This window comes from Austrofundulus limnaeus, unplaced genomic scaffold (genome assembly GCF_001266775.1).
Source record: "Austrofundulus limnaeus strain Quisiro unplaced genomic scaffold, Austrofundulus_limnaeus-1.0 Scaffold304, whole genome shotgun sequence".
Classification (NCBI taxonomy): domain Eukaryota; kingdom Metazoa; phylum Chordata; class Actinopteri; order Cyprinodontiformes; family Rivulidae; genus Austrofundulus; species Austrofundulus limnaeus.
The window spans coordinates 65,703-79,637 of record NW_013952706.1 but is presented as its reverse complement, the minus strand read 5'-3'; the positions used below and the strand labels follow the sequence as shown (position 1 = coordinate 79,637).

The following is a 13,935-nucleotide window of genomic DNA, read 5'->3' as shown; positions in this document are numbered from 1 at the left end:
TTTGTGGTTGTAATGTGACAAAATATGGAAAAGTTCAAGGGGTATGAATACTTTTGCAAACCACTGTATATATTTATACATTTATTTCCAATAATGATAGGTTTGGTCCTCCATACAGCAGCACACGTCACAGGGTAGTTGACACAAAAGTTACATTGTAGAAAAGAAAAATGTACATAAAATACAGTAGCATTAAACAAATTTAGACAATGAGTAGTACAAACAATCTAATGAGGCAAAGTAGTAATCTAGGCGTTGACAGAAGTTTCAAGAGCTACTTGTTTGGATGCAAATGAAAGGAAAGTCAACGATGGGACAGGTTTCAGTTATTTTTTTGTTTGTTTTTTGTTTATTGGGATTAACCAACTTCTAATCAGAAAAAGGACACACGCTGTTCAAATGTTAGATTTGGTGCCTAAAATATCAATCTGAAGATGCAAATTCGAGGTTAGGTTATACTGTTGTGAAATAATTTCACTATAAATATACTGTACTAAATACTATAGTGTCTCTAAAATCCCAGTGATATTAACAGCATTATGACCAAAAAGACACCCATGCATTTTTTTTACACTCTGATGTGAAATCAGAAATTTTTCTTGTTTTAGGTCAATAAGGATTACCAACATTTTCCTATTTACTAAATGCCAGAATATTGAGAGAGATAAGTTTTTTAAGACAATTTTTATTATGTTATTCAAAGTCTAAAGTTTAAATACACTAAGATGACTACGACTTTAAACTAGGGCTGCTACAAACGATTATTTTTATAATCGATTAATCACAGATTATTTTTTCGATTAGTTGACTAATCAGATCATACGTTAGTTGAATATAAAACATGCAACTTATCGCGCCAGAATGCAGCTGCTATTATATAACCATCATTAGATTTTAGCTTTATGCTAACTAAAATAATTGCTGTGGAAGAAAAGTTCTGCGTTACAGATATTGCACACGTTTCTCTTTCATTTTCTTAAAATGATCCCACACTTTTGAGCTCCGTTGCTGGGTAAACATGATACCAGAGCCTGTCTGTATAATGTCTTGTGACGTCCACGGCCTACCCCAGTTACCACTACTGCGCATGTGTGTCAAGGACAGAAAGGCAGATGTGGCAGTGGAAGGTGTCAAAGCAGTTTGGAGAGAAAAACAAAGTAAAGAAAAAAAATATTAAATTAGTCATCGATTATTTTAATAATCGATTAGTCGTCGACTAATCGTGGCAGCCGTACTTTAAACAACTTGGGACATTTGATGTCATGTCTTTGGAAGCTTCTGATAGGTTTATAACATCTGAGTTAATTAGAAACACACCTTTGGATGGACTTTAAGATACACCTAAAACACACTGCTTCCTTGTGTAACAGCATGATAAAGTCAAAAGAACAACTCCATTCTTTTTTGTTTTAACTGGTGTTATGGTAAATATTTATTTAACAAGACACGGAGACACGGTCCTAAGCAGTCCAGTCCTTGCTCACTCATATCAGTCCACCTGCAATGTGGCCTTGGTCCGTCGATCTCCTAGTGGATCCTGCCGACAACGCCAACTGTTATGGTAAATATTTATTTAACAAAGACAGAAATATGTGGTCCAAGAATGAAGGTACTCCGTGAGATGATCAGCAGAGTTTTATTGCAACAATAGGAAACACAGAATAACCTGGCCTGTCTCTGTGCCTCTGCTTCTCTCTGTCAGTCTCTCCACACTGCTGTTGAACACTGTGTCTCGAGAGACCTCATATACAGCATTCTGTCATCTTAGCAAGATTTGATACAAGGTCAATGGAAAACACAAAGATGAACACAAGTGATATCTAAAAATGACTGTTGTTAGCAAATCTTGTTGTGACTTTAATCATTCTATCTGCAGATGAACAGAATGTCATGAAAACCTAGGTCATTAAAGGATGTCATGAATTACTAGCTTAAACATAAAAGTATTAGATACATTACAACTGGTGTAAAAGTATTGAATTTTCACAGGTTGGCTGATTGTAAATAATGGGAAACATGAAGTTAATGCACAAAATTGTTTATCTCTAGAGTGAGTGCTGATTTTTTTTTCACTATGCCAGAATAAAAAGGCATTTAATCTGGACTCTGTTTGCTGAGATCATGAGTTTCATGATAAGGCGACAACGCTCTATAGAAACACCCAGAATTATATTTTTCCTCAGTCAGGATTCCCAATTTTTTTAATTATAGTCAGAGTGAATTAATTTTTTGAAAACTTGTTTTTTTTTTTCCTTCAAAGTCACGTTTCCATCCATTTTCTTAGCGTTGGATAGCATTGCCTTTAAACTGTATGACTTTGACCTTTTTTTTTTTACAAGATTCTCACAATGGAGTTTTGTACCAAGATGTCTCAATATATTGCTTTGATGTTTCCACATGATCTTTCCTCGTGATGCCATTTACCAGGGGTGTCAAACTCATTTTCACAGAGGGCCACATGAGCGTTATGGTGGCCCTCGAAGGGCCGCTTATAATGAACTTTGACGTTTCATGTTTAACTTTGACTAAACGGTGTTTTAACACGTCCTCTTTTAAACACTGAGAAGAATTAAGTGTACGACTGACTAAATCTGAAATAAATATGGAAATATCATTTAGTTAATGGTTGATGCTGACTTTAAGCAGCTTATTTTCAGACATTAATACTGTGCTATCCAACTAAATTTTCACTTTTTCACTCAAGCGTTTAGCTAACCATTTCACCATTACTGCAGGCGTACCTCCATTGTGAATGCTCGACAATCTGTGTTTTATTTACTATTAACTTATGCCATATTTTTCTCTCTCGCATTCATTATGTTTTTGTGTATTATTGTATATTTTGAACTGCATTGACCTTGTATTTGATTTACAATTTCTGAAATTATTTTCTTGATTTGATGTTTCAATTTTTCGTTGCTTATGTGTAATGATGTTTTTCTGTTTCATTTTATTCTTTCCACCATTTTTATACTGTTAATGATTGTACAGCACCTTGTGAATATATTACTGTGAAAGGTGCTTTATAAATAAAACTTTGTACAAAGTGTGCAGAATATGTGATTTTAACTTGGGAAAAAATTTTCTCTTGTGAATTTCACACTTTGATTCAAAATTCACACATGAAATGTGGAAAACATTTCACATTATGTCCCATATGAACAAGTGTCAGGATTCAGTTACTGTAAATACTACATGTCTAATGAAGTATTTTGTTTTTCAGCTGTTTATAAACAATGAGTGGCAGAATGCAGTAAGTGGAAAAACTTTCCCCACTGTCAATCCATCAACYGGGGAGGTCATCTGTCATGTTGCCGAGGCCGATGCGGTAAGAAGTCTGCTACAGAAAAACTGTGTAACTGTTGATCTGAAAGAATGCTGTCCATATTTTTAAGTATTTTTGAAACTTGTTTGGGGGAAAAACACAACAAATACACTTTCACAATTTGAACCGGACATTTTTGTCCTGTTGGAACACGCCCCTGTAATCAGGGAAGAATGTCCAAATGTTTTCARGAGGAAGAGCTTATCTCTGTTTTAATCTGACTTGTACCATTACTTACTGTGGTATTTGCATCCATATTTTACGTGTTTCTAGGCAGATGTAGACAAGGCAGTGAAGGCAGCYCGTGATGCCTTCAGGTTGGGCTCTCCATGGCGCCGGATGGATGCCTCTGATCGTGGTCTGCTGCTCAACAAGTTAGCTGATGCTATTGAGAGGGATTCTGCCTACCTGGCTGTAAGTAATTATWATGTCAGATTACAAGAAGAGTGTTTTAAATATGGAAAGGCCTGGATGTTTACATTAGATACATAAATGATTAAACTAAAACACAGATGAGTTGACCATAATGCTGTTTATACAGATTGTTTACATACATATTATGCTTTTAAATCCCCCTGTGTTACATTTAAATCCTTCAGTTGGGGTCTTTATAAAGTGGAACTTCAATGCTTTAGTCTGAATTCCTCCTCATTGTAACTCCACAAGCCCCTCTTTCACTCCTTTTCTGAGGTGTGTCCCAGATCAACTCGTTTTGAGGTTGTCTCTTTAAATCCAAATGAGGCGCCTCAGGCCCCGCCCCCTCCAGCTTTCAGTCCGATCCATTCTAGTTTGATACAATTATCTAGCGATGCAGGAACTTTTTATATACAAATTAATTAAAAGATGTCAATGAGGTAAGACTTGAGTCTGACCCAGAGAGAGAGGAGAAAGAAGACCACCAAATTGTAGTTGGTAAGCCCAGACCTGATGTCTGTTCAGTCGTAAAACCTTTGACATAATAGTTCAGAAATCCTAGCAAAAATCAGAAAACTGAACAGGTTCAAAAATATAACTCATAAAGAATATAAAGATATATCTTTGCAGCACCGAGAGACTAAATTAATCTTTTCTGACCTCCTAGGATAAAAAAGTGAATTTTGCTCAAGATGTCCCCGTTAAACATCATGGAGGATCTTTTTTAAATAATTAAAATATGGCTAAATATTTTTATTAAACATTTCTTTGCTGTTTGTTATTTTTTTGTGATAGCTTGTTTTGAAAATTTTTAAAACTAAATTTTATTTTCATTTCATTCATTTTTAATTCACTTGTTTTCATTTTAAAACAACAGTCTGCACATAGTGATGCTGAGGTGTATGTATTGTCCAGAAATTTTTTTTTTGATTCATGTATTTATATCTTTTCACAGGAACTGGAGACTCTGGATAATGGGAAGCCATATGCCGTTGCCTACTCTGTGGATCTTCCCATGGTGGTTAAATGTCTTAGGTAACAAAGAGCACTAAATGTGTTTGTTTTTAAGAACAATGGGCCTCATGCAAGAATATTTTCTTATTCTTATTCTAAATTTCTTTTACTTTTCTTTCAACAAAGTCTTCTATCTTCAGGAAAAGTGTGTAAATGAGCTGATGAATGCGTATTCAGGTGCTCGTGCATGAGGAGAAGAGATTAGCATAATTACCACCCCAAATGTAAGGCTACACTTCCTGCCCCACATACCAGGAAGTGTTCACTCATAAAAGACAGGACAAAGTAAAAAGAAGAACTTCATGAGTTCGCAGATTGAAGTTCTCTCAGAGATCCAGAAAAGAAAATCTGTCATTTTTAGCAGTGTCAGCTGTGGAATTTAAGAACCTGCCAAAGCAGAGGAATGAAATAATGACTGCTGTTAATGTCGTGTCTCCCGTGGATCATATACAGTCACAGAAATAAAAATCGAAATCATATTCATCTCTCTCTAGTCCTGCTCTGGTTTTTCTTTGGTATTTTTTTTTAATTTAAATGTAAACAACTGGTTTTCAATTATTCAGAAGACGAGCAGGCACCCACCCCTCCCTCAGCCGTCGCAAGTGTCAGATGCGATTCTGAAAAACATTTTAAAATGTCTCAAATTTAAATTAATGCATAATTTAAGTTGGTTTGTAGTTTGAGATCTTCATATTAATACTGCAGTGCTATACAACAGCATTAATAGCCAAGTTAATTTAACCAATTTATGTCGTCAGTCTTCGTTATTACATTTAACATAATTCCAATTCAAACAGAATAGCCTATTAATATAATTTACGAGTGTGATTTATATATTTTATTTTATGGCTTAAAAAAGTGATTTATTTTCAATTCAAAATATCTTCAAACTAATGTAATATAACGTTATTAATAAGAAAAATCCATCTGGATAACAGCAGACTGATTGTAAAATATACGACAGGTCTGGACCACTCGTGAATTTTTTTCGTATCTGAAAAAAGTCTTAGAATACGAGAAAACTGGTGAATGCCACAAATTTTCCTAAATCACTCACATGCACAACTTAAGAACAAATCTGTGCGTACGAACAGTTCTTGCATGAGGCCCAATGTGTCCTGATGTGGTATGATCCCAAACAGCTGTCAGAGCATAGTTTGACTGTGGTGGGTTTTATAGGTTAAATTCTTCAGGTTTTACTCTGAATTTTTTTTTATTATTCTGCTAGTTTGTCATTTTTAAGAAAATCTTACTTGTAGATGTGTTTCATAAAACTCCTCTTCACTGTGTTTAGGTATTATGCAGGTTGGGCTGACAAGTTTGAGGGGAAGACCATCCCTATTGATGGAGAATACTTCTGCTACACCAGACATGAACCTGTTGGAGTCTGTGGGCAGATAATACCTGTGTGTGTTCATATTCAGTGTGTGTATGTTTGTTTAGTTACAATCTGTGGAAGATTATGTTCTATTTAGAGACAAATGCCATTTTAAAATATTACATGTAAGATATCAAAAACACCATACTGTCAAATTAACATTAGGGATTCACCAGTGCTACTTTTTTGTCACTCGTTATGGGTTGAAGAATCTATCTGTCCATCTTGTGAGCTGATATCTTGGAAAAATAAGCAACTTCCTTTTTAGTGTTTGTGGCTGTGTGTAGGCATAAGAAATGTCAATATTGAAAATTGTTAACCACGTTAAAATCCAAGATGGCCACTGGAAAAAGTATAATTTCCTCAAATGATTGGTCTGGCCAGTGTGGTGACCAATGGTGGGCTAGACCGCCATTGGCCACCCCAGGCTTTGTTGTTGTACCTGGTGGTAGATCAGTCACTCTGCTCCGCCTCAGACAAGCAAAAACACCTACCTCTGTACTTATACACTGTTTGTCCCCTGCCTACTTGAATATCTTGTACCAAAAACATTAATGTTTATTTACATTCCCTGTTCAATTCCAGGCCATAAAAACACTCAAAAACTACAAGCAATTATTATTTAAATCCCTCAGCGACACGGCACATTAACATACTGCTTATCCAACCGGAGTACAGTATTATCTGATCACCTACTCTGGCTCCAGTATAAGTAAAAATACTTATTTGCTATGCTTGGAGACACTTTATTATGTTGTATTTTTCTACAGAAGTCCCAATGTGTACATCCGCCATTTAAACCCTATTCATTGAATTTCTTCACCTTGACATTCTGAATTTTGGGCGTGCGTCACCAACCGCATGACCTGCACATGGCAGGGCTAATTGAGTTTGACAGAGTACCAGGTGTCGGTGCTTGATCCTTCTCTAGGCTCGACCTGAGTATCCCCAGCAGAGCCACAGAATGTGCGTGCCAGGGGCCCCCATTTCAAGGTGTTTATTGTCTCTCGTCAACGTGAGCTAGAGCTGCGTGGTATGACCCAAATTTTATACCATGGTATTTTCAACAATTACACCGGTTTCACGGTATTTGACGGTATTTTTTTTCCTCACAGCTCAACTGATGAAAAAACGTACAAACTTTGCTTATTGACTTTTTTTCCTTTACTGTACCTCTGTATCACAGTTCATTATAAACACAAAACATTACACTCTTCTCTTCTATGTCTATTCTTCTTTGCCTGGTTGTAGACAGTAATCATGCATTTTAGTCCGATCATGAAGGGTTGAGAAAAGATCATTATCGGGTTAATCGTTGTCTCTTAATAAAACTTAAGGACGACTCACCTTGCACACCAATCAACTCAGCTCTACTACAAAACTACATCCCCTGGGCTTTTCACAATAGAAGCACGTTAAAGTCTCCATGGATTAACTTCTCCATTATAGCGTCGCGTGTTAAATCTAACCGTGTACGTCACTGAAGAATTGTTTACTTTATTCAGCGGAGGTGAAAATGTGATGTTTTTTTTATGTCAGTCAATATAAGCAGCTGAAACACCACCCACTTCCAGTTGCTGCAACGTTAGCATGCTAATGCCCTTAGCGGTGCTGCGGGAAACGTGTCCCCCAGGAAACAGTTCACTGGTGGCCACGACAAAACGTTCTGCACGTTTTCAGGCTATTTAAACCGCTATGTTGGGTATTCAGACAATTCATATCGTAACAAAAACAAAAACCGGTTTTCGGTACAAAACAGTATACCACCCAGCACTAATGTGAGCGCCAGTTCTTTTGCTCATTCACCGCCATCCATAGTAGTGTCGATCCTTGTCCGCTCATCGCATGATTTCTTAGGACGACGGGCCCCATTTCTGTCACTGACTGCAATATGCGGAATCACCAGCCATGTAGCCACCATCCAACTATGAAACCGTCTGCAAGCTCTCCAGGCCCGGCAGGAATCAGCACCCTAAGGGTCTGAGTCCTGCCTATCTTTTTGTGGGACAAAACCGAAGTACAGTGAGGATAAGCTAACTCATAGCAGGAAGGTACTTGCTTTGATTGTACTCAGCCATATACCCACTGCTAAAGCATCGGTGCCACTACCGAGCTTTTCCGTACTACCAGCGTTAAAGACGGTTTTGGAGGGGATCTGGGCCAGCCGAAGCCTTTGCGTAGCAGGCCAGGTACTAAGGGTGATTTCCCCGACCTGCAAAGTGCCCAGATCCATGGACCGAAGTCCCTTGTTGGAGAGTCCCCGCGACACATACCACGCCGACAAATTTAAGGCACATAACTCCGTCCTGTTCTTGTGCCATCTCCTGACGCCCACATGTGCCGAGGAACCCTACCAGGTGGCATCACTCCATTACCGTTTTGGACCTTAAGCAGGAACCGGAACTCCCCGCTGTAAGGGCACAGGATGGTGCAATGGGGGGAGTTTTTTTCCAAACACTACCAGCACTCCCTAGCCGAGTAGAACTCAGAACCTACCAGGTCATATAGCCGGCCCTAGAAAGGGCTGACTCTCAGAGGTGCACAGACAAAGTCTGCTCCGTTCAATTCCCTTAGTTTCATTATTCCCTGAGGCGATTTGGACCTTAAACTGGAACCAAGCCTCTCTCATTTCCAAAGCAAAATTGTCTTGAGCCTGTGTATCCCAGGGCCTAACCCGTAGGTCCCGCCGGGGGTCACCTGGGAAACCACAGCCTCATTTTGGTGAGACCTAAGACTTACAGCCGCCCTCCATAGGAGGGTGACATCAGTCTGCCTGATGGCTCCTTGGAATCATGTATCCTGAGGCCGTCACTGTAGGTCTGCCAGGAGGGTACCCAGGAAACCGTGGCTCCATTTCGGTAAGACCTAAGGCAGAAAGTCGCCCCCACACTGAAGGCTATTCCCACCTGTGCATCTGTCAATCCGATCAAACTCTACAAGCTTCCCTCCTGAAAGCCTTTATTGTAGAGATGGTGTTCTTTAACACTCTTTTGCACAAGAGCTTAGCCCAGTTAGATCTTGCTTTGCAGCTAAAGCCCATGTGCTCCAGGACTCTGTAGTTGCTCCTGTACCATTTTCCCGGGGCTCCCAAGGGAAAACCGAATGTATGAACTTTCCGGACTTCTGGGTGTTCTCTTGTGACCGATGAAGCTGCCACCAGATACTTCAACTTTTTGACTAACCCCATGTGCTTCAGGACGTCGGGGCCAGACTCATAGCAGACTGCCACATACATATACATATATGCAGAGTTGCACATAAGTGGTGCGCATGCGCGATCAAAAAAGAAAAACGCACACCACTTTGGAATGTCATAAAGTTCCCTTGTGTACCTAAGACTGTACCTGAGATTGTGAAAACAACAGCTATCAGGGTCGCAAATGCGACCCGATTTCTTAAAAACGAACAAAACAAACAAACAAAAAAAAAATCCAGCCTCACTGGTGTGACTGGATCGTCGTTCTGCCAGAGGAGGTCAGCGGGCCCCTGTTGTGTAAGGATTAAACGGACACGGCTTTCAACGAATCAGACAAACCTCAGAGCCGTTTTATCCAATCAGAGCAGAGCAGGGCGGGACTTTCAGTCAGAGTCGTTTTCAGCAGAGATAAGCAGCGGCTGCAGCGATCAGTCCTTACATCTCCTCCTGCACCTTGCTCCTGAACTACCAGAGACTTTGGTCTCTAAAACCTAACTTTATATTACTTATATGTTCAGAGCATTGTTATCAAACAGATCTGTCCAACTTTGCGTCAGTGACTAAACTCTCTCCTTCTGAGAGACAGGAACGCACCTCAGCACGCGCAGGCTGAGAGTCTTTCTGTGAGATTCACTGTTTGAGTTCTTATAAACCATATTACCTCTAACAGAAGAATATTTATTTGCCCGATATCAAAGCAAAGATGAATCTGTTTAATGTCACCCCCCCCCCCATCCAAAAAAATAAAAATACAAACTTGCCATGTTCTGTGAATGAGTTTTAAATGTTTTTAATTTATCAGAAAGATCCACAAATTTCATTCTTTACAATTTTATGATAAGAACAAGGTTCTTGATGTGCTAAACATGTTTATATTTAGAATCATACTGTGACACAGCTGGTCTGGGATAAATGTAATTCAATAAATGATAAAATATGAAGAATAAATAATTTTAAAATGATTACATGAGCTGAAACCATCTTAATATAATATTTTTGAATAAAATAGTCTTTTAAAGAAGAAATCAGTCTAACGAATAAAACATTTGTTCTGTGCAAAAGACAGATATTTGCTGCTTGGTCTGCAGAGTGTGGAAAGCTGGTTTAAAAAAGGCCAAAGATCTAGAAGGCCAAACTACAGGAGCTGTACATCTCAGGGTCAAGTGTAATCTAACAGACATTTAAACATGAAATGTTTAGTTTGAGATGACATATGCCCATGGGTCAGCCCATTGGCCACTTGGGTAGTTTACAAAATTTATGCAGAGTAAAAAACAAAATAAAACTCTGATTTGGCATGATGTCCCGAGACATTGCCAGCTGATAGGTGTCATAAAACAACAGGGTGATAATAAAGGCCCTGACACCACTCTAGATAAATGTGTTAAATGAATTTAGTTTATATCAGTACCAAACAACAACCCTGGGTTCTCCCATGAGAACCAGACCAATAATAAACTGGTGCAATCCTAATTACCAGTTTGTTTATTTATTTATTTATTTATTTATTTATTTATTTATTTATTTATTTATTTATTTATTTATTTATTTATTTATTTATTTAMATGTCATCATCTGATTTTATTATATGTTGTCCCCCTCCTACAGCGCGGCCATTGCCAGTATCACTCCACCCCCTGTTAACAATAAGTGTTAATTAGGTGTCAACGATAGCCATGTGATGTGAGTATCAGTCACATGGAAGCAGTGCTTAAAAGCCTGAATTTTGCCTGAAACTCTGACTGAAATTCAGACTGAAGAAGTCTCTTGGAGGAGAGACGAAACATTTCATTAGAGAAGAACCCGTCCAGAAGACCTATACAATTTTTTTCTTTTTGGTTTTTTACCTGGATTACTGAGATGCATCAGGATATTTATTTATTTATTTATTTATTTATTTATTTATTTGGGCAGTGTGTGGTTAGAGCTGTTGCCTCCTGCCTGGGTCTTTTCATGTGGAGTTTACATCTTCTCCCCTGTGCAAATGTAGGTTTTCTAGGAGGGTGGCATGGTTGGTCTTTCTTTTCTTTTTTTCATGCTTGTAAAATAAGATTGAAACAATTATATTACAATGAAATAATGTGATTGTATCTTAGCTTGCTTCAATTTTCTCCCTCCCTGCAGTGGAACTTCCCTCTAATGATGCAGGCCTGGAAACTGGGTCCGGCCCTGGCGACTGGGAACACTGTTGTGATGAAAGTTGCAGAGCAGACTCCTCTTACAGCTCTATATGTGGCCAGTCTTATTAAGGAGGTAGGTTACTAATGTTTTGTTTTTATTCCTATTATTCTCTCATTTAGTGTGATTTTGCATATTGCTTTGTTTGAAACACTGCTCCTACTGCACCAGTCATGGGATATCTTGTAGTAGATTTTGGCATGTGAGGTGAATTCCTTCTGGTATTAGTTTTTATTATAAAGTTTTCTGGACTTGTGTTTGCAGGTTGGTTTTCCTGAAGGTGTTGTGAACATCTTGGCTGGATTTGGACCAACAGCTGGTGCTGCCATTGCAAAGCATATGGATGTGGACAAGGTGGCCTTCACTGGATCCACAGATGTAAGTCAACTCAAAATACTTTTTTTAGGTTGTTTCTGTCTTTTATTTTTAATAAATATCTGTTATTATTATCGGATTAAAATAAAACAGGCCTCTCTGTTTTACCAACATATTGTGAGAATGTGGTCTTCCCTCCCACCTGTTTCTGCATTAATGGATCTAAACAGCAGAAAATATTTTTGGCTGATTTATTTAAAGGTTTTATATTGGTTCCCTGAACAAGTTAGGATCCATCTGTGGACTGTACAAATCATGTTCATTAGATTTAATACACAAAATTATTTTCCTATTAGATTTCATCTGGTCAGTTCTGCCTGTTCTGAGCTCCTTTCAGAATGAGCTCCACCCTCCCGTCATTGCTTTATAGTAGCACTTCACACACGCGAAAATGGCTGCTACAAGCACATGTACAATGGTACAGTAATTTTTTACAGTAGCAGACGGGCTTGTTAGGGACAGACCGAAGTCGGACATCATGGTTACAGGGAGGTCAACCAGTGTCCATCACTGCTTCTTTTAAAAAAGTGGGGGGATGGGGGAGACAACCAGAGGGGCTGCAGCCTGGAGGCTCCGGTGTCATGAGACGAGCGCTGTGACACGTGAGTCTGCGGGCTGCAGGGTCTAAGGCAGGGGTGTCAAACTCCAGTCCTCGAGGGCCGCTATCCTGCATGTTTTAGAGGTTTTCCAGCTCCAACACACCTGATTCAGTGATTGAATTAACTCTTCAAATTGGGCAGAAGCATGTTAATCACCCAGCGACCAAAATCAGGTGTGTTGGAGCAAGAAAACCTCTAAAACATGCAGGATAGCGGCCCTCGAGGACAGGAGTTTGACACCCCTGGTCTAAGGTCTCGAAGGAGCTTGCCACCTTTGTTGTCGATCACGGCCGTTCGCTACTGTTCAACATTAGTCTGTGTTAAATGACAACTCATGTTCATACCAAACAGCAACAAAAATAAAAATAATTTTACTGTTTAGGACCTCAGCTTAGTGTTTGACATTATGACCCTTTTTTAATAATTTAATTTTTGTGTGTGTGTGTGTGTGTGTGTGTGTGTGTGTGTGTGTGTGTGTCAGGGGTGGACAATCCTTGTCCTCGAGGGACGCTGTCCTGCACGTTTTAGTTTTTTACTTAATTCAGTAATGGAATTACCTCTTCAGGACCCGTGAACCTTATACTTTTTAATAGTCTTGTCAGCTGTGGTCAGAGGAACATGAAGCTGTTTGGAGATGCTGCTCCATGTTCATTGTGTTGCATACACAGCATGATCTACAGACTCTCAGTGCAGGTTGATTCAAGCAGATACTTCCTACCACTGAACTGACTTCAGGTGAAATAAAGGTGTACACTTCTGTCCATCAGGTGGGTCATCTAATCCAGCAGGCTTCTGGCAGTAGCAACCTGAAGAAAGTCACATTGGAGCTAGGAGGGAAGAGCCCTAATATCGTTCTGTCTGATGCCAACAGTGAGTGTTTTTTATTATGCATGTACTAATTTTATGTAAAATAAAGTGGCATAAAATCAGTAAAACCTGGACACCTCTGTTGATGTAATACTGAAACTGTTGAGTACATTATCAGCCCTAACTGAAAGGCTGTGCAATAGAGTGTGCGTGTGTTTCTGTCTTGTCTAAAAATGGTAGAAACAAACACTAAGACTTGCAGCTGGAACTGCAGCCAAAGTATTGTGGGAATGTGAGTGAGTCAAAGAATTGCCTCAGTGGGACTGCACACATGTACATCACTCTTTTCAGATTTGTTTTTGGTGAAACTATTAAACAGTATCTTTTTCATTCCACTTTAAAATTCTGCACACTTTTGTTGTGTTCTATCACATAAATCCCAGTAACATACTTAGAGATTTGTGGTTGTATTTAGGGGTGTGCAGATATCTAAGTACACGTACAAAATGCCCAGAGACTGCTACCAAGACAGTATTGATACTTGTGTAGAGACTTGATTGAATGTTGTATAGTTTACATTAGAAATGAAACGTTTGCCAGTTCCAAGTTTTTTTTTTTTGATCAATTTCTTTTTTATTATTTTTGAACA

The 13,935-nt window shown here is 38.8% G+C and overlaps 1 protein-coding gene across 1 annotated transcript in view; it reads left to right on the top strand.

Moving 5' to 3' along the window:
• The window catches only part of LOC106527006 (aldehyde dehydrogenase 2 family member), a gene marked incomplete at its 5' end in the record, with an annotated part of 23,658 nt that overhangs the window by 4,636 nt on the left and 5,087 nt on the right, over positions 1 to 13,935 (top strand). Inside the window, 7 exon segments of the mRNA XM_014021756.1 lie at positions 3,224 to 3,328; positions 3,599 to 3,739; positions 4,695 to 4,774; positions 6,048 to 6,159; positions 11,452 to 11,580; positions 11,770 to 11,883; positions 13,247 to 13,349. Of these exon segments, the coding sequence (XP_013877210.1) occupies positions 3,224 to 3,328; positions 3,599 to 3,739; positions 4,695 to 4,774; positions 6,048 to 6,159; positions 11,452 to 11,580; positions 11,770 to 11,883; positions 13,247 to 13,349 (784 nt within the window).